The following is a 21,943-nucleotide window of genomic DNA, read 5'->3' as shown; positions in this document are numbered from 1 at the left end:
ATGGTAGGGGAACTCCTCTGATGACACATTTTTTTTTATTAAAAAAAAAATTGCCTTTTTAAAAACATGGAAAATCTTAGTTTTACCCTGGTTATCATGGGCAGTTGGTGTATAATTTTAATACCAAAAAAAATTCTCCTGTGCAGCTCCTCTTTGCTACATCAGACATACCCAGTAGTCAGCACTTCAAAAAAGTCAGATTAATCCCAGTTCATTGAGGTTGCTGTTTTCTGCCAGTGAAGGAAGACTGATAAAAGTGAGGTCTTGTGTTGGTTGCTGGTTGCTCCAGAAAAGGTGTCCTTGTAGCTGAGTCAGCCTGGAAGGATGGGTTCCACTTGCCTTCTGCTGCAACGGGAAACGTCTGATTCCTTTACTAAAAGCCCTTAAGCTTTTGTGAATCATACAAATGAAATAGGAGAGGCAAGGTAGGTCCCTAAATAGACACTAAAGTTCTGAGGCTGACTAATGCATTTGCATGCTTATTTTCCATTACATTTAATAGTAGGCAGGTGTCCAAATCCTCTCTGTATGTTTGAATATCTCAGCATGAGTTCTTAAATGAACCTGGAGACCGAATGCTGTCAAGTAGGAAGCAGAGATGCCGAGATGCTCCCTGAGCTGTGACTGGAGGAAGTGTTACACAAATTAAAGGGGCAGAGTCAAATGATCTTTCACCACTTTGAAGAAAAGTTGGTTTCTTCAAGTGCTTACTGCCAGTGCGATGCCATTAAGGGAGATGAGTCAGATAAGCAAAAGCATCTGTGAGACTGACAGAAGCATGTAATAAGCAACCTTCCAGGCTTCACTGAGAACAAGCCAATCATCTGTGCATCTTTAATACCCTTTTCAGGAAAAGACAACACCTAGGAGAAATGGGGATTTAAAAACCTTCAAATGAGTAAGATTGTTCTTCTGCTAGACTGACTTATATGGATGCCCAGAAAGTTTTCTTTACTGTTTATTGTTTTATAGCTTTTAAATTGTGTTAAATAACACCTATATTACTGTACTGCACACAGAGAGAAATTATTTTTCTCAAGGAGTGTTTCAGAACCCGTATACAAGACTGTGAGTAGAGGGCAGCTTGGAGCTATCTGGATGGAAAAACTGCATGTAGAGTCTTGAAATGAAAGTTAGTTTATCTGATACAGCTCAGTAAAGACCTGTGCGAAGCCTGTCTGTATTCTTGGTTTGACACAGGGTGAGGGGAAAAAACAAACATGGAGAATGGGATGCCTGTATTTGCATTACATTGTCATTTAAATATGCACAGACCTGCTCTGTTAAAGCTATAAAGAAGAAAAAACATTGAACAATTTGTTTCTTGGTGTATGTCAAAATGCATGAAAAAGTATTCTTGTAAGAGTCATGTCATCACCTTGACAGCTGAGGTTAGAGAAGAGTTTTGAAGATAGCAGTTTGTAGCAGTTAGTTCAAAGCACGCGGTACAAAAAGTGTGTTTATTGTTGCTGTCAGAAAAGGAGATTGAGAACTGCAGAAGCACTTAACTGAAGTTGAGAAGTTGTTCTGTAGGACTTGAGAATGATTAATGTAACCTCAGGATCAATATGTTTGTTTGATGCAGCAAACTTTCATGGTTGGTCGTTGGGATTGGACCTGCCTGGTCTGTAGGCTGCTTGGACAGTTTGACCAAGTAGTCCTTTTAATACTCTGTAGCCAATGCTGTTGCTTTTTTTTTTTTTTTTCCTTGAGCTTCCAAAGTGTCTGCGTACCATGATGCAAGGAAGGACAGGGCTTTCTCCTGCATGAGATGTGTTACTGATGACATACTTCTGGAAATTGAATAGCATTGTCAATTCAAGGTGTTTTAGTTCTAGTGAATCTGAAGGGGATGGGCTTTCTCTGAGAATTCAACAACATGACAACGAATGAGCTGGGGATACCATCTTTTTGTGCATGTTCTTGGAGTAATTCTTATGATTTTCATGAGGAAATTTTCACAAAACTTGCAAGGAAAAATAATTCACAACACATGGCAAGATTCTTCTGTGAAAGCTCCATGTTTTCTTGTAATCCTTTTGTCCGTATGAGGTGGGCAGGTTTATTCTACTTTTAGCAAGTACTTTTAACCTTCTTTCAAGCCTTTTGGTTTTCTCTTGTATGTCCCTTTCTTTCTGTGTTATGTGTCTGTGTGAACAGACCTCGGAATGTCAAGTGCCATTAGAAGACACGCATTAAAAAGAAAGTAAAGGACATACTTTGTTGTCCTATGCTTCCTGTATTTATTATGGTGTGTTCCATACTTAAAACTGCAAATAAATGTATGCTTATTCCTGGGTATATACTTTTGTCTGGATTAGATGCTTAGGAACTTGTTCGTATGGTCAGAATCAGCTTTTAATAAACTCCTCTGAAGCTTGACGGCCTTCCAGAAATAAAGTGGCTGTTACCAAGGCAGCCCTTCCTCAGGCCATCCTGAAAGTGATGACATTCTGGGTAATGGACCTCAGGCCTCCTGGCAGTATGTTTGTTTGGCAGCAGCTGGTGACTAGGATGTAACTTCTGAAGTGACAGTGTAGGGAGGAGAGAGCAACATCTTTTGCGTCACTGTACATTCAGAGAGATGCCTGTGGAATCAGGCCATTTAAACTGTCCATTTGGAATAAATGCAAAATGGAAGCAGATACAAAGATCATGTGTTTAAAGCACTGGGCAGCATGTAATAGCAAAGCAATCCAGAGACCCTTTGGCACCTGAACAGTGTAAGGAAAGAGTAGTGTGGATACCCCTGCATTAGGGTGCCTAGTGTGGAAATTGCAGCACACCAACAGATGCCATTGCATTCCCGTACACACAGGCTGCACAAGTAGTTTTTGCAATGCAGAGAGAATGGAAATGTCATCTGGAGGAAGGGAGAATCTCACTGCATGGGAATGTAAGTGAATATTTTTAAATACTGCAGCTAGTCTTGAGTTATTGACTGGAAACTTGCTTGACTTTGCTTACCTCTCAAATTTCTACTTTGCTGATTTCTACTTCTTAGTGAGTTTGAGAAAGAAGAAACCAGACTCCATCTGTGTGTGTCCAGAATTCTCAAACGGGGTGGTCAAATGCCCCCTTAGTAGTAATAAATAGTAAATGAAACCTTTGAACTGAAGTGAATAGTAAATGAAAAAAGGGAGGGGTTCTTAAGATGAGTCTTTGAATAAAACAGTCAGTTATGTGTCATGTAACCTCTTTGGGTTTCTTCATTTAGATGAGGAAACAAGAAGCCTTCAGTTTGAAGACCAATGTTGGCATCTTAATCGTGGGCATAATTCGTATTTTCTTTTGGTGGTGCTTGGCTGAGCTAATGATACACCTCATGTATATCCATGCTATCTGCAGCAGTTCCCCACCTTTGGAAGCTGTGTCATACTGGGCCTTAGGTGAGTACATTAAAAACAGCAAAGAAATCATCCTTCTCCCCCCACTTCCAGGAACACCAGTCTACTTATATTTTTATGTCCATCTGTTAGTACTTACGAATAGTACATTATGGCCACTCACTGTCAGGAAGATGATCTACGGACTACTCAGGCAACGTGAAGATCCTTTAAGGAGCTTACAGTTGGACTTGTTGAACTTATTGAACTGCTTCCAAAATTCAAGAATATTCTGATTTTTGTCTAACGTATGTGGGCACTTTTAGTCCTTACACTTTTTTTTCAAACATACAAGTGGACATCTAAAACAAAAAATTTGTTTAGTGTTGGGAAGAAGGGAGATGTTAAGAATCAAAACACCTCACCTCTCACCCTTTATTCATTTCTTCTGTCTTTTGATGTTCATATTCATGTTGAAACATAAAATGACTATACTTATTAAGAGTAGAGGGAAGGAATGAGAAGCAGATTGGTCTGAAAATAGTTGTCTGTGCCCCTCCTTAGCTCATTTTTCCTTCTTGTTTTCCTCTTCTGTCACGTCAGCCTGGTATTTGATTAAAGTGGTAAACTGTGAGGGCAAAAAAGGGCGCTTATGAATGTAACATAATATGGTAAAAGCTTTGCCTGTGGGTAAGTAGATAGAAACAGGCTACCCTGTAAGCCGCTTGGATGCGAGGTTTTTATGATTTTCCATTGTCCTGCTGCGTGTATCACCACTTAGGAGGAAAGGAAGCAGCAAAATGCCAAGCCTTAAAAGTGGGTTTGGAGAAAGCCTTGAAGATTACTGAATTGAAGGGGATGCCTCTTATTAGATCAGTGAGTAGCAGGAACTGGTATCACATACCGGTGTGGTCCTGTCAAGCATTCATTAAAGTTCACATATGAGCAATGTGCTGGAAAAGGAGGACCTCTGCATACCAGGCTCTGGCCAGTAGAGGGCAATGATTGCGCGCTGTCTCTCTGCATGTATGCATGTAGACACATTATATATAACTTTGTATACACATACATACTATATATATAGAAAGAGACAGAGCAGTAAGCCTTAGTGGATTGCCTCCATGGTTCATTTCACTCCTCCCCACTCAGTCACCATTTAGGAAGTGGATTCTGAGTTTGCATCTCTGTTGTAAATATGAATTCACTGATGAATCGAATCAGCTAGCTCCCAGTATTGTCTGTATGTGTGACAAAGAGCTTTGTGGTGGTATTGAGCATACGGAATCTGGTAAATACTGACCAGCTGACAAGGCAGGCAAGGTTACAGGTTTAGGGACAGGGTGTTCCAGGTTTGGTGTTACTGGCAGTTTCTTCCCTCCCTTGAAGAAAGCCTCTAACTGTTGATCAAAACAATGGTGCCCAGTCACATGTTACTTTTAAGAGGAAAAAGAAAAAGTAGGCTTTATGTTCGTTTAATGGAATTGAGTGTTATATCCTAAGAATTAAAGCTGGTTTTGAGCAGATATTTAGAAAGTACTTCAAGGCAATTTCAGGTGAGAAAAGCCTGTTTGAAAGCAAGTTTGGACTGTAGAAATAGTTTGGACTGTAGAACTGCTGGATCAAGACACGGCCATTTAAATTGACACAAGTGCCCTTTGGAGACCCTGCTTTAGAAGAACTATGTTCAGAGTGTAACCCCCCACTTAGTAAGCTTTGTCTTAGTAGTGAAAGCAGTTGCTTAAATATGATAGTTCAAATAAGATTTTATGGCAGAATTGATCTGCGGAAGTCTATCACTCTTTAAAAGTTTTTCTCTATAAGTTTTATCCCAGTAATTACACAGGCTGTCTTCTATCACTGATGCATAAGGCTATCTAATATTTTTCTACTGATCCTTACCTGGGTCGTTATAGATCTTAATAATGCTTCTATACCAGTTCTTTTACAGAGCCAAGTATTCCCCTCTGTTACTTTATATTCTGTGTTATTAAAACCAATTACATTGTATAATGGAGTCATGAGACCAAGAAGCTAGTTGCCTCAAGGGGATTAACTGCATGGTATATTAGCCTTCTGAACTGCCATTTTTCATTTTGTTTCCCATTTAATCCACAGTACCTTCAAGGTGGCATGGAACATCTACTTCCATCAGGTGATACATATTTGCCCCTTTATAACAGGCTAAATTTGGCGAAAAAGCTGTTAGGCTGTCTTGTAATCAACTCTAATTAAGGAAATTGTAATTGCGCCCCCATTTTTCTTCTGGGACATCTTTGAATTATAGGCATTAAACACCAGCAATTCAGGTAAAGACAAGAGTGCTATGAGGTTTTGCTCAAGGGATCTTAAGGGCATTGATGCTGGCCAGAACACACCTCAGAGAATCACAAAGCAACACAGTGTTCCGGATCGCTTCTTGTAGCGTTCTTGTGAAGTGAGATAGCAAAGAAATAAAACCTCACTGAGTTACATTGCTTGTTTAAAAACTTTGCTGTTCACTGTTGTTAGCCTTACGTGGCCACAAATGACAAGAAAAATGCTGAAATTACCTAAAATAACGTAACTAAGTGCATTGTTTTATTTGCCATGCAAATACGCAATTTTTATTTTATATATTTATATTATATATATAAATTATATATATATAATATATATTTATATTATATATATATATATATATATATAAAAATTTATTTTATATATATATTAAAAAAAAACAAGGGACAGTGTGTGACCACCCAATTAGAGAAATGTTTTTCTCTTGTTTGGAAGGAATTAGAAGTTTCTGGAAGCAACAATATACAAAAGAGTGCATGTATGTTTTTAAAACATAAAAACATAAAAAGAGTGCATTGTATGTTTTTAATACCTGCAGCTAATCCAAAGATCCCCTTACATCAAATGTTCAGATTCTTTTCTCCATGCTATTTACAAGCCAGTACCTGCGTTACAGTAACATCACTCTTGCCTAGAGATGAAATTACCTCATACTTTCTGATTAATTTGCAAATACATAGTTCTGTGTATTCTCCCATTCTTCTGAATATGAATGTGGAAATCAGCAGAGGGTTTATCCTGTCACAGAGGAAACCACCGTCTGTCCCAAGTAACCCAGCTGGGCTACGTGTTTCTTGTGGCACTTCTTGTCATAGTGTCTTAAAGGATCAGAGGCTGTTGTAACCTTACTTCACCCTTAATTTGTTGAATATCCTCCAGTCTCTTTACTTCCGATGTAAACTATCTTCTCTTCTGTGACCATCCTTGTTTCTTTGCCTGCTCTTTCTTACCGTGAGGATAAAGAGTCTTTGGAAGCAAAAGACATCGAAAGTACCCACCAAGCAGGAAATACATTCACACAATATACACGTGGCTTGTAAAATTCATTGCCACAAGACAGCGTGGAGGCAAACGGTGTGAAAGCAGTCAGTGTTATATAATAGTAAGAATTTGGAAGAATTTTCCCCAGAGTTTAGAAGTGATAGTAGATGTTCGTGTTGTGTCATAGCAAACTTTGATTTCGGTTCAAATACAACTGAGTAGTCCATCACAGCCCCTGGAGCAGTTCTGGTAGTGTCCTCAGTAGTGGTGGTGATGGTGTTCGAAGTAGTGACGAGGTGCAGGATGGTGCAGACTGGTGCAATGATTTAGGAGAATGGGTTTTTACTATTCTTTTTTTTAGAGGAGTTTGGATGTTTCTTTGCATGGAATTATTCATGCTGAATGGCATTGTGAAACGGTAAGGTTAGACCATGGAAAAATGGTATATCAGTAGAATACTTACCATAGAGTAGTTCGTTGGAAGGGTCTTCCAGAGATGAGGTAGGCCTGTGTCCCACTCATAGCTGGTCTATTTAGGCCAGGTTGCTGAGGGCTTTGTCCAGCTGGGTCTTGAACAGCTGCCAGAATGGACATTTCCCAACTTTTCTGGGAACCTCTTCTGGAATTTCATCTGCCTCATGGCAAAGAAAAACTGCCCAGACCCAAAATGTCCTTCAAACACTGACATTTCCCATGTTCCAACTTGCCTGTTACCAGTTGTCATATTGCTATGCACTGGCTCCATCTTTGCAATCTCTGCTCAAGTTTTAGGCAGCAATAAGGCTCCTGTGATTCTTACTTACATAAACCTGAACAAACCTGCTTTTCTCAGCTTCTCTTCATATGTTCCATGCTCTGTCCCTGACTGTCTTAGTGATTCTCTCTGCTGGACTTGCTCCAGCATGTCGGTGGTTTTCTTGTGAGAGCAGAGCCCACAGCTGGGCACAACACGGCAGCTGCGGCCTCACAAGTGCCAAACAGAGGGAAAAGATCACTTCTCTGGACCTGTCACCTTCAGATCCCTCTGAATAGCAACTCTTCCCTTCGGTGTATTGCCTGCTCCCTCAGCTTGGTGTCACCAGCAAACTTGCTGAATGTTCACTCTGGTTTGTCATCCAGGTTGCTAATGAAGACAGTGAGTGGTACTGGTCTCAGCCATGGTCTCTGAGGGAATGCCACTAGTTACTGGTGGCCAACAGCTGCACTTTGCACCTCTGATCACTGCTATGCTTTCAGCCTGGTAGTCCCAGCCAAATTTTCTTACATGTTACCTACTTATACAAACCATATCTCACATCTCTGGTGATAAGGAAGCTATGGCAAAAAATGTGTGAAAGCTGACACTGAGGTCAAGGTGCACAACGTCCATGCTTCTCCCTGTGTGTTGAAAGCATCCATTCCTTCATATTGAAAGCAGTGACGTTGGTGAGGCATCATGTTCCCTTAGTAAACCCCTTTTTCTGTTCCCATTTAGTTTCTTGTCTTTGATGTGTTTACAAATGGCTTCTAACAAGATTTGTTACACAAGTTTTCCAGGGACTGAAGTGTTGTCTCAGTTATTGGGTAGATGAAGCCTTTCCCTTGAGTAGTTACTGTACTATAGATGGAAGAACTGCTATAATATAAATATTTGTGAATTCTCCTCAGTTCTTTTGTGCAGTTTATATTTGTAGTGGACAAATTTTGGGTTTTAATTTGGGTGATAGTAACACTGGAAACTGTGAGCAGGAGACTAAAGACAGTGTATGTGTAGTTCATCTAAAGGTAAAATCTTCAATTCTCTTCCTATCTTCTGTGTTTTCCTGGATTACAGCTTTCCCTGCGTTTCCTAATTTGTGACTGGCAATCACTGGAGTATAACTTTTATCAGAAAGGCAGCTTACTTTCATGCCTCGTGAATCAACGAGCTGTGGAAGTACATAGTCAACAACCTGCACTGAGACAGCGCAAGTTGCATCTCCTGTGCATCAATCTTTAATGAGTAGAAAAGTAAGTGCCTTGTTAAACTAAGGCTCCTGGATTTGGGGGAGTTTAAATGAAAAATGGTTGGAGTCCTTGTTGGAGGGTCCTGTGAAGAACAGCAGTTCTGTAAAATTATTCTTCATATTGTTGTTGATATTAAGTAGAAGAGATTCTCTACTAAAAGAGAAAATGGATGCTCATTATTTAAGTTCTTCAGGCAGTACAAAATCTATAGTATGATTCAATTTTGTCTGTTTTGAAAAATTATTTTCAGCTGGATTTCTACCAGCTAAAATGTGGAAAAAAATCAAACCTGAAGTAGGTTGCATGCACCTCTGCCAATGGCTAAAAATACAAAGAAAACTGTTACGACTTTGTCTTTTCAGGCTATCTCCTCCTCTGTTCCATACTGCAACACTCACATGGCCCAAAAATGTCACAGCTTCTACCACATACTGCTCCTGACACACAAATTTTGTTGCCTTTAAAGCAGCATGTGGGAAACACTAAACTTCTGTGCTTATAGAGCACTGAGCTTGGGCTGGTCATAATGCAGGAAGAATTCAGTTCTGAAATGGGAGGGCCTCGTGAGCTGCCATCCTGGCAGTGGTACTGTTTTTGATACCAGAAGGGTTGGAGCTCAGGTGCCTCTGATTATTTTCCATGCCGCAGAATGATGGGGAAAGAGCAGTGTCAGATAACGGCAGAATAGATTTTGCTATTTTTTTGTGGCCTTTCAGACTGACTGCTCATGTCCAGAGTGGCTGAGATGTTTTCATCTGACTGACTGCAGCACTACACAGGCTGCTAGTTCAGATACTGGAATATAAATGCCACGTGCATTAACAAAAATCTGCATTATACTGTCTGAAGAAAGTATAATTTCCTGCTGCGTACACAGTCATGTTCTGTTTTACCAGTGGCTAATTCTTGTTTGTTAGCAAGAATAACATCCAAAAGGAAACATTAGTCTCCTAAGTGGAGGAGGAGGTGAGAGCTAGCTTTGGTTATAAGTACTTTTAGATATGCAAATGACTCTTTGGGGTACCTTCAGGTATAAATAAGTTCGGGTCATCGTCCATATCTCCTGTTATGTCCTTTAAAAAATATATTTGACCAGGCATTTGTATGGATGTGTGTTTTGTGTCAGAGGTGTGTCTTTGATGGAGAGATGTGTGCGTGTATGATGAGTGATCTTTGGTCTTACTGTCTTGGTCTTAACCATATGCTGTTTGTTCTTTCTAGTGAAGCATGTGCAACTTACCGTGCTGGTTAACTATCATTTTTGTTATTAATTAGGTTCCAGTGCTTTCAAAGGACATTCTCTTTGAATGTCATGCCGCTTATATAAAAACAATCTGAAGTGATAGGATCTGCTCAAAGGTGGAGCCACCTGCTTGATTTTGTAGTTGGTGAATTTCATTTTTGATTTGTTAAAAGAAGAAGTGCATGTAAGTTTCTCTTTGAGAAAGCAAGACCTACAGAGCAGTCTTCAAGTCAGATGCAGAGTGCTGTTTTGGATGTGTTGTGGTTCTTTTTCTAATAAGCCTATAAATAGGAAATGAGTTTGAGTTCATTCTTAAGAGGCACTCAGTGTTTTGCTATTGAAATTAGGGTGTCTGTGCATCCATTTAAATAGCAATGAAACAGAGTAATCTGAGATTATTTTTTTTTATCTTGCAAGATAACGCTAAGGAAAATCTTATTAAAATATTTGGCATCTTTGTGTCTGTTTTGGAAACTGGAATATAAACATGATTCAGGAATCTTAATAAGATTTTATTTTCTGAAACATTGGGTAGATAGTTCGCTGCTTTAAAAAAAAAAGTAATGAAGGAAAATGCTAGATTTTTTGTAAGTCCCCCTGCAGGCTTAAATTTCAGGTAATATTGGTAGTTAACCTACTTTTATGGTTAATCTGTTACTCATGTGGTAACTGCCGATATATTTACAGAGTTCTTTCCCACAAATATTAGAACTTAATGCCTACTGTAGGTGTTTGGGAGTATTTAAGGTAGGTAGGTAGCTTTCAGGTATGTCTGTCCTTAAAAAGTTTTCTGGTTTTCTTTTTTAAGTGATCTGGAAGACCTGTCTGTGCCAGACCTTCAGCCTGGTTTAAGCAACTTCACTTTGGGATCATTGAATCTGTTCAACTTCATAGTCTTAAAAGAAGTATGCAGCATTCAGGGCAAACATTGTGGGGTGGACTTTCCTGTCACTGTTCCATACGTTTTGGGTTTTTCTTGTATACTACTGAGGGCTGGGCTGTGAAGCTAGGCTGCATGAGTCCCAGTAATATTTTCTGTCTTTCTATCATTCATCTTGATTTTGTGAGCTGGCACCTCTTTCAAAGCACTGCCAAGCAGCAGTGAAAGACACTGCTGAGCAATACAAGCCTAATTATTAATTGCATTGGTTTATGTTTGTTAGTTAATGAAATTGGGGTGCTTCTTGCACTGTGCTCTTTTGCAGTGGATAGGGACAGGGTAACTGAACTGAGCAGTCACTTATGTGGTAATTCAGGTTAACACAGCTTGTAAAAGAGGGTGCTGAGCCCTGACCAGGGGACAGGGCAGCACCAAATCGAGAAGGTCAGAGTAGGTCCTGCTGTGGGGCTCTTGTCGGGGAGGAGAGTGATGCTAGGAAGAAGATGCTATAGCCCAGCACACGAAGCTTGCCAGGAATCATGCTGTTATTGGTTGAGTGAAGAGAATTTTATTTGTCAGGGAATTCATGCATCATATATATATAAATATATAAATGCATCCATTTGTGAGGAAATCCATGCATCATATATATGTATGTGTGTATATATATATATTTCCTGTAAGAGAGGAGATGCAGGAAATATGAGAGAGGGTAAATGATACCCCAAAGCTCAATATTTTGAATTTGATGATATGGCCACAAATTCTGAGCCATTGTAAATGTCTGTGTCTTATTAGACCTGTGCCATGTGTCAGTAACCCTTTCAAAATGACTGCATATTTGTCTGATATGTGTTTTCTAGTTGTACCTGTCCTGTTTATTGACAGAAACAAGCATTTACAATCGTTAACGTTGCAGGTCAGCGTAGCTGTGAAAAAGGGAAATTTGTGCTGTCAGGCTCATGTGTCACCAATAAAACTGAAAGCTAAGTTAAAATTCTTGACCATAAATATGTTTTGGTGATGTTTTATGGACAGGAAAAATAGTTTTTAATCCCTATATGAATATGTTGTTATTAACTTATAGAAATGATCTAGTTGATAATTTCTTTCAAAAATTAATATTCAGACAAAACCAGCCCTGTGAATATTTTAATTATTCTTCGAACAAAGGTCTAATAAACTTACGAAATGCAGTTTTGGAGTAAATTTAAGGAAGGTAAAACTTTGCTGAAGGTCTAGAAATGTGTTTTTAAAGTCAAGGAAAATCTGGAATGCTTTATAAGGATTGCAAGGTAAGAAATTGAAAATATCAATCTCTATACAAGTCATTTAATTTAATCTGGGATTTCAAGCAGCTTGACTGTTGAAGTGCATGGGGTTCACATTGTATGGGTACTTTAGCTCAATAATTTTTAAACCATAATACATTTAGTTCTTAAACTTCACCTTGACTCTGAACCCTTTAAGTTCATTTATTCCAGGGAATAGATATCATTGCTGCAATGCTTTTTCCCTTAAGTGTTTTTAATATACACTTGATATAGATTCTCAGCTTTGTTTCCAATTTAAGATAATGTTCTTGTGTGAGTTCTTTTTAAGCTTTAAATAGAACTATAGAGAACAAATTGTGTTACTGATAATGAATTTGAGAAATTTAGCATTGATCTTAAATTTCTTTTTTATTTTATGGTTTTGTATCAGATAAAGCAGTGTACTTCTGGCTGCTTTGTGCTATAATGGAGCGAATACAAAGCAGCTGGAATATTTCAGGTATGCAAAAAAGGTTTAAAGCCTGAGCATGTTGCCAGTGCAGACCAGCTGTTGTACAGCTGTGAACCTTGCTCTTAGATTTTCTGTGTGTGGCCCAGACCTCTTGCACAGCTGGGATGAGTTGAAGACCATCAAGAATTTCATTCACATATTGATGGGGACCTTCACATCACTGATCTTATGAACATTAGAACTGCCACACACAAAGCAGCCAGTATGTGCCAGGTAGTAATGTCAGTGATGTGCTGCCTATGCTTTTTTAAGATACCATTGCTGTTGAGCTGTCTGCTAGTTAACAATAACAACAACTCAGACTTGCATTAAGTGCTAGAGATAGTGAAAATGCGTTTTTTCCCTTTTTTCCTTCGACTTGTTTGTTATAACTTTATATCTGAAAACTCTGAACGCTTCATCATCATATTCAAAAAATTAAATATATTGATTGTTTTGTGTCCCGAGAGGGTGGTAGTTTGGGTCACTAAATCTTTATCCATCATGCACAGCCAAAGGATTTTGAATTTCACCAATGCACAGACAGCTGTGATCTTCGTAATCAGTTTGTGTGGGTGTCAGCATTCAGCTCTCCACAGAAATTTGTCATAAAAGAAATGAGAAATTGAATGAGATGGGAATTAAACCAGAAAGTTGGCTGTATAAATGATTTAGCAGTAATCTAAAGTGTAGCTAACTGGCTAGTATCCAAATTGTGCTTTTGATTGTTTGTTTTCCTCTGGGGAAGAATGTTACTGAATATTAGATGACTACTTCCCTGAAGGAAAATACTATAAGCCTCATGTCTAGGTATTCTGTTCTACCATCAGTTTTTATCTTGTATGGCACAACCGTTTCTTATATCATGCATGTGGATGATGATATTAAAACCAAAAATGGCGTATTGCAGCAGCGAAATGCTGGCCATGTGTAAGCCAGCAGGAGTTTTGCGATTTACATTGCTAGTGCCAGAATTTTACCCTAGGTTGTTACATATTTGATGAATTTTTTAATGTTGAACTTTAGGTCATCATCTGCCATATGCCCATTAGTCAGCAGAATGCAAAAGGGATGCTTTGGCGCTGGTGCTGGGGGAAGGCAGATGATTTAGGTGTTCATAGGCTTATATTGCTGGAGTCAGATCGAAAATTTAGGCTCTACGGGAAGTGTGCTGAAGATTCTGAAATGATATTTAATATCTAAAGTACTGCAAACAAATTGCAAGGTAGTTAGTATCAGTTAGAAAAAGCAAAACAGTGGAAAGGAAGGAGACATAACAATAGCATTTTATAACTTTTTACTCTACCAAATTACCAATTTTCACTTTCCCTTCTTTGGGACTAGATTTTTAGTATCAACTGACAGTCAGAGGGAAGTTTCTCCCAAGTCAGAACACCTTCTTGGAGGAGTGAGCTCCCATCAATATCGGTGAAGGTATTGCCCTCTGCTTTTTATAAAGTTTTGCTTCTGATGGTTATTGGTCAAATTCTGTTTTACTTGGCATAATACTATTTAGAATACGGATATGAACCATCTTGTTTTATTTACAAGTCTGAGCAATCAGAGTTGTTTAAAAGATCATCTTCTCCCGTGTGCGTTCCACCCTGCCACCAAATCCTGGTATTTAAAAACTTGAGTCATATCTGGGCTTTATTTGGGTTTTGGGTTTTCTGTGTACACTCGTGTATATTTAAAATAAATAAATAAATAAAAGGAAAAAAGTTTTCTTCCATTATTGTGAAACTTACTACTACTATCCTTTTTTTTTTTTTTTTTTTTTTTTTTTAATTATGGCACTGTCAAAACGTTATATGCTTCTGAGGAAACAGGCCAAGCATCATGAGTCTCGGCATAAAGTTATGAGCTGTCAGTGCTGGTAATTGTCAGGCTGAGTTTCAGGGTGCCTGAACTTGTTACTGCCAATCTTGTATTTTGTACTCTAGGGCTGTGACTTACGGTAACTCAGAATAGCCAGTCTGATTTACATCTCACCTGTGTAAGATTACTGTGTTTTGTGCCATATCCTGGGATTGCAGTGAGCCAGCACACCACCAAAATTTCTTTTTTGGCACTCAGGCAACTAAAGCACTCCAGGGTGAGGTCTTTGTCCTGTGGGTTTAAAACAGAAATGTACCTTCAGTATTATGCCAGGTGGAGTTCCAGTCTAGTTGTGCCTCAGCTGTGTCAGGAGAGATCATCTTGGGAGTGTTGCAGGGGGTACAGTCTACATAGCATGGGCTGTCTGTGAAGCTGTCAGGGTGAGCTGCAAAGATGACCATTGTTTGTAGTTCTTTGGGAGGAGCAAGTGAAGAATGCATGTCAGGATGCTGTGCATGTCCAGTATTGACTTTTTTTTTTTTCCTCAAAGATGAAATCTTGTTGTCCCTGTGGTAAGCATTCATCACTTGTGTCAGTAAGTTCTGATTTTTCATACAGCATAAGTCCATATTTGTTTTTTGTAGACGTCAGTGCCCACAGTCCAAAGAGATCTTGGAAGTGGAAACACAGGTGCTTAGTTATGCTTTTGTATTAGGATAATAGTAGTGTTTTGTGCATGCCTGGAGTCAAACTGCATGTGCTTCCATGTCCTACACCTGTTACAAAATCAGGTGTTGTATATCCCATCAAACAACAGTGCTTGCTTCAGTTCTTTGAATAATTTCTATTGGGAAGTAATCAGTATCAACAGATGTTAAAAATATTTCAAGAGTTGTTTAAGGTATTAATTTGGTGTGGTGGTTTTGTTTTTTTAGGTGGCCTGGCTTTAGCTCAAGTATTATTTTTTTATGTGAAGTACCTGGTTCTGTATGGTGTTCCTGCCCTCCTCCTTCGAATGGATGGACTCAAACCTCCAGCTCTTCCTCGCTGTGTGAGCCTGATGCACAGTTTCACTAAAATGTGGAGGTTAGTCATTATTGCTTTTTTTAAAAAAAATATTATTGATATATGACAGTAAATGCATAAAAATGTACGTGTGTTTTCACAGTCATGTACATGCCTGCAAATTTGTAGGCTGTACCCCAGACTTCTAGCAACATTACCTCAAACTTAGACTTGTCAGCTTTTCAGCAAAGAGGCTTCTCTCTTCCATTGTGTTAGCACAGAGCCTAGCACAACGGGGCTTTCCCTGTTTGGTCTCTGACTGCTTTGTGATATGACTAAAATTTTCATTTTAGTCATAAAAACAGTGGGTCTGTTATTATCACAGCTTTATTGGATGAGATTTTCATTTTGTTTCCTGCTTAAAGCTAGTTGTAATAGGCAAGCTTTATGGTTTATAATAGTTTGCAACTATTGATATCAAGTATTCAAAGAAATGCAGCATAAATAGGGTGGATAAAACAGATGAACTGTTAAAAAAATTATTTGAGCTACTACAAATCCCTTGGTTTAAATTGTCTTTCAGAAAGGATTTGAACTGAACTTCTGACCTACAGAGTTAATTTAGAAATCTCTGTTTTTTACTGGGCAGTCTCCTGAGAGCTGCATCTCTTGGCCTGCTGGCCTTTGCAAGCAGAGCTTCAAACAGCACCATTTTTTTTCTTTCTCTCCCGGATATTATACCAGGGGATCTGAACATTGCTCTGGAGGTGTCAAATGAATCTGAACTTTAGCACAAATTCTAATGATGCTGCTGTGTCAGGTAATTGTAACAGACAATGCAAAAAGTACTCTGTACGCCCATTTTTGTCTGCAAAGATGGGTGTGGTATATCACAGTAAAACCATCTGGCGTTCTTTTACAAAATATTCATAACACTTTCTTATAACAAAATTGAAACTGGTATCTAAACAGATAAAGTTTAATTATAATTTTACAGAAGGAAAAAAACATAAACTGCTATTTACCACTTGCCCAGATACTTCATTCATGTAAGTAGCAAACAATCGCTGTCAGAAATAATAAAATGATTTCACAGATGGGATTTGTTTGTTTACTCTGTAGGTTGAAAAATCAGTTCATGTACAGCTGATTTGATTTCTTGCTCTGAAAGCCATGTGGATAGTAGCAGTTCCTATGGCTGCTAGTGAAATATGGAGCATTCTCAGTTATCTAAGAAACCTCACATAGTTTGCCCTGTGAATCCCTGAATTATGATGCCTTTGTGTCTTTACAGTTAAACCCATGAATCACTACTACCCAGAGGCTTGCAGTCTTTGTGTGTTTTGTTGTGCTGTATAGGAACATCAGTTTTTAGAAATGGGAATAGCCTTTGTTTCCAGACTGTGTGACTGGACAGAACTGGCCTAGACCAGCAAGTGCTGAAGTGATGAGCTTTGCATAAAAGCTAGGAAAAAATGGCAAAAGCAAATAACTTGTGTTGTGAAGCCTCATGAGCAGTGCTGCTGTTTCCCTGAAGTGCCAAAATTTTTTTGGTAGTTTTCTGAATACGTGGATTTTTAAATTAATATTTCTAACAACTTCATGAAATGGGAAGTGGAGTGGAGTGGAAGAACCCAAGTTACATGATGGAGTGCACTGTCACATGCCTGGCACCTGCAGGGCTGCTTGTGGTTGCTTGGCTTGCTCTTACCCTTCTACCTGGCATAGTGGAGAAGCCACTGTAGGCTACTCTCAAACACAGGGTATTATGCTAGGTAGGCCTTCAAAAGACCCAGTATTGGTATTTAAATGCCTCAAAGTTATTAGCAGTGCAGATTATGAAGTAGATAAGACAGCGTGAAGAGAAGGACAATGTGAATGTCACAATGTAAGGAATACAAATATGCTACTGAAGAGTTTTACACCACCACCTGGTGTCGTTTGAGCGTACCAATAAAAGATTATGATGTGACAAATCCGAACCAGTGTAACTTATAATCAGTGCATGCTGACATGTTTCACTGTGTAATATAGCAGGTGGAAGAGCTTTCAATCAAGGTAAGAAAAATACCACAGCTTGTTGTCTAAAATTTCTCTGGAGCTGAAAAGCAAAGCAGGTATTAGAAAAACAAATCAGGTACTCTGCTTCTCCATTTATGATACTAAACACTTAACCAAATTGTGTCCATTCAGACTTATAAATAGGGGCTGTAATTAAAAAGAAATTATCTATTTTATAGTAGATTCTGCCTGATCTGCATTTTCTTTGACTTGGGAGGCTGTCTTGATTAAAAAATTAGCAATCTTGTTTCTAGTCTCATGGCTAATACAGGTGTAGAATGTGTTACTATGGTTTCATTTCTCCAGGATATCATCATCTTGGTAAATATGCAGTTGCATAGATAATAAATGCATGATAAAGTTACTACTATTCAAAAGTTTGACTATAATTGTGAGAAGGAGGTTCTGAGCTCCTGATTGCCAGATAGGGCAGCAGTTCAGTGGTACATCAACTTAGTTTTTAGTGTCTGCTTTATCCTGTTTAAATCAGGAGGATTTAAAACTTGTTGTTACCGAGGGTTAAAGTGAGGTTTTGGAGGTCATGAGAGGAAACGCCATTGTTGGAAGCTTATAAGTGCTTTTAAAAATTGATCAAGGCCATTGTTTACTAAGCAGCTTCTCACCCTGGTAGCCAAGTGTAGTACAACAGAGAAAAAGATGTGCTACTGTTAAAGCATTGCTGAAAATTGCAAATTACTTCAATATGGAGAATACCCTAGTGGAGAAGTAAGGGTGTGGATACTAGAGAAGCAATAATAACATACAACTAAAACCCACATCAATTTTGACTTATGAGTGAATGACTTTGGCAATGTATTACACAAACAAACTTGTCAGTTCATAGTTTAGGCATTTAGCCCAGATGCCATTCATGGGGAGAAAGAGAAAAAGGAAGAAAAAAAAAATCTGTCATTTTTGTTTTTCCATGCTATGTTACTGACTGTGTTGAGTGCTTTTCTGCAAAGACGTTGGACACGTTGATCAGATACATTTTGACATGCCATGGGGCGGGAGTATCATGGCATAAATATCTTGTTATCTCTGGTAAGAGACTGATACGAGGTTTGTAGAAGCACAGCTCCTCCTCTTCTCATGCCTGTCCACCTTAAAATTTGCACATTCCCAAAAGCCTTATCTCAAAATAGGTGCTATAAATGATATGGCAGTCAGCCGCAAGAGGATCAGGTATTTTGAGGTGATTTGCTTTGTATCTGTCCTATAATTGTGGACAGCTATTATTTGAAAGCTTTCTATTCCATGCCCCCTGATGGGACTTAAGTAGCAGCTGACACTGAGAAGCAAGAAAAGTAAAGGTAGGCTTGTGCATCTTTGCCTTTTTCTGTGGAGATTAGGACTGTCATTCCTCGTCTATTTCCAGCCTTTGATTTTAAAAGTAGTTGTCCAGTGTGTTTCAGAGACTCTGTGAGGTAAAACAAAAATGTATCTTAATGATCTAGCTTCTCACAGGTTTTCATTTTAAGAAATGTTAATATCACATCATTTCTGTTTAAACATCAAAAGGCATTTTTTCCCCACCCCATATTTTCAAAGGTGATCTCGTAAGTATAGAAGAGGATTACTTGAAAAAGATAGTTAGATTAAATAGAATTACACCTGCAGTGTTAAAATGGCCTGGTACTTGTGAGTAAAGGGAAATTATATTGAAATCTGTGAACAGAAGAAATGGTATCACCAAAGTGTGCAGAAGCAGAAATACCTCAGTGACTGTAAGCCATGTTAAACCTTCTTTTTGCCAATTTTAACCCTAGAAAGGCAGATAGATCTGTTATGTTTCTCCTCTTTGGACAAATATGCTGAATTGGAGAATTAGAGAATAGATGGTACGGTGCTTATAGCTGTACCTGAATAAGAAGGTAGACAGTGGAGTGTTGATTGACATTCTTGTTTATTTCTTCATAGAGATGGGATAAAAATACTGGGTATAAGTTTGACCTTGCTGAAATCACTGTCAAACCTGTGATTGGATTTAGTGATGCCAAGGTTTCATTTTAACGTCTCTGCTGGGACTGGACTGAAATGGACTTGCTGAGTTAAGCAAATCCATAAGTACTGCTAGTGCCAGTGGAACATAAGAATATGCATAGTGTAAAGCAAAAGCTTGAGATGCTTTTCATAAGAATGATGATTAGCACTTGCTTCACTGTTTTTTTTTTTTTTTTTTTTTTTTAAAGAACTGAGGCCTATATAAAGAAATAAAGGTCTCTCAGAAGTGTACCCTAGTTGTCACTGAAAGTAGTCAGTAGTGACACAGCTATTTGTAACTGCCTGTTCAATTAAGAAGATTGGTGTATATAACACTCAACTACAAGCTTAATAAACACCCTAGATGTGGCTGGAGTGGTCAGTTTTTATTTAACTAGCTGAAATTAGTGAAAACATTTTTTAACTGTCTTGTTCTAAGACTATTTGTGGGAGGTTACATGACAACATTTAACCAGTTCCGTGTGAAATAGAAAACAAAAATGACTGAAATGATCATTAGATTTGGGGAGACTCATTTTTTAATCAGGTATTGTAGCAAATACAACATGTTTTAGTAAATGTAGTACATCAGATTTTTGTCAGGTTATATGATGAAAACATTTTAATTATGAGGATTTTACATGCAGAAAATACAAGTTCTCAGATAATATGCTATTCATATTATGTGTTCATTTAATGTATTTTGTTAATTACAATATACTATACCTTAACACATACTTCTACTGCTTACTTAGAAGGTCAAATTTCAGTAGCACTCAAAAATGTATTGTAACCAATTATATGCTCAAACCTTGGTTTCTGTAGTTGAGTTAGCAGTTGAGATTGCATTAGCTTAATGCAAATCTTTATGTGAATGTTACTTAATATTTTTGTACTATTTTTTTTCTGATGTCCACTGTTGGATTGCATCATGCATGTATGGTGTGATATAAACATAATCTTCAAATATTAAACTTGCTTGCCAATATCAGAATAGTTAAGCTGCCTGCCCAGCTGCTGAGTATTTAATTCCAGAATTGTTAGACTTTTTTGGTATTGAAATAATGTATTTCCTAGTTGAAAAATATCATCTTTCCTGATTTACTGACCTGTTGTATTTTTTCATTAGCTGTTATGATATTAAAAGCCAGGCATTGATCTGTGATATGTTGTTTTTAGGAAATATGTCACTTGAGTACATGAAAGATGCTTCAGTTCAGGACTGCTTAGTCATTGCCTCACAGAGACAACAGAGTTAACTGCTTTTGACGTCAGCTAAATTAGTGTATGCTACACTTCTTACCTACTATACAGCTCAATTTGCTGGTTATAATAAAGCTTTAAAAGGGTCTATAAATCTCTTCAGTGGAGAGAAAATCTATTATTTGTCTCTTTGGAGTGTAAAAAGAGGCAATAACAGAGCACCCTAATCCGTCTTCGGTCTAAATTGCATAATTACTGGAAATTTATTTGCGTGGTGACTGCTTTGTTACTGTAATTTGAAATTCCTGGGCTTTTTTTAATGAACAAGCCAAGCCCACCTACTGCTTATCACCCACGAAGCACATTCTTTGTAGTATTGGACATGAGCTCAGCATAGATACAAACTGTTACTGCTGCTCACATTTGGCCGACAGCACTTTGTCTGCTCACAACCACTACAGAAAATGAGTAATAGCTATTAATAAACTTCATTGTTCCATTTGCAGGAAGGATAGGGAACTCTCATAGTAATTGGATAGTCGCTCTGCTTGGCAAGGCTTGCTCAAGGAAAACTGAAGGAAAACTCACCCTACGGGAGTTTGCCACTAATGGGCATTAGGCTTCATCCACTCTCCAGGAGATACCGCAGGTTTTTGAAGAAACGTGGAAAGCAGAAAATTAAAGCAATATTTCTTCTGAAGGATTCTAGGAGAGATTAACAGAATATAAATGAGATTTGCTCTTTTCAAGAAAGTGTATGCCTAATTGTATCAACCAAATCCAGTGTGAGGCACAGATGAGGAACAAGAACTATTTTCTTTCTTAAAGCCTCCTGTGTACCCAAGACCTGTGTGTAAATTTACATGGACAGTAGTAATGACTGATGCCTGCTCAGAGTGGTGCTTATGTCTCTGGATAGGAGCTTGCTTTAAAAAAAAGAAGTCATTTTCTAGAATCATCAAAGCTTTCCTCAGGCTTTCTGATATAATACAAATTGAGTGTTTTAATTGAAACAAAACAACAAAACAAATTAGCTCAGGAATCTAATTTATATGCTGGAGGCCACTAGCAGTTCATAAAATCTTTTATGCAGTCCATAAAAGAGCTTCCTCATAGATCATTAAGGTTGGAAAAGTCCTCCAAGATCATCTGGTCCAACCATCCCCCTACCACCACTATCATCCACTAAACCACGTCCCTAAGCACCACGTCCAACCTCTCCTTGAACACCCCCAGGGACGGTGACTCCACCGCCTCCCTGGGCAACCTGTTCCAGTGCCTGACTGCTCTTTTTGAGGAGAAATGTCTCCTCATTTCCAACCTCCCCTGGTGCAACTTGAGGCCATTCCCTCTAGT

At 38.4% G+C, this 21,943-nt stretch overlaps 1 protein-coding gene across 1 annotated transcript in view; it reads left to right on the top strand.

The window, feature by feature from the left end:
• HHAT (hedgehog acyltransferase) overlaps nucleotides 1-21,943 on the top strand; it is a 164,431-nt gene that overhangs the window by 11,006 nt on the left and 131,482 nt on the right. Inside the window, exons 6-7 of the mRNA XM_032185507.1 lie at nucleotides 3,218-3,389; nucleotides 15,271-15,421. Coding sequence (XP_032041398.1) covers nucleotides 3,218-3,389; nucleotides 15,271-15,421 — 323 coding nt within the window. The remainder of the gene's footprint in view (nucleotides 1-3,217; nucleotides 3,390-15,270; nucleotides 15,422-21,943) is intronic.

Source organism: Aythya fuligula, chromosome 3, assembly GCF_009819795.1.
Source record: "Aythya fuligula isolate bAytFul2 chromosome 3, bAytFul2.pri, whole genome shotgun sequence".
NCBI classification, from domain to species: Eukaryota; Metazoa; Chordata; class Aves; order Anseriformes; family Anatidae; genus Aythya; species Aythya fuligula.
This window is presented reverse-complemented; position numbering and strand designations above follow the sequence as displayed.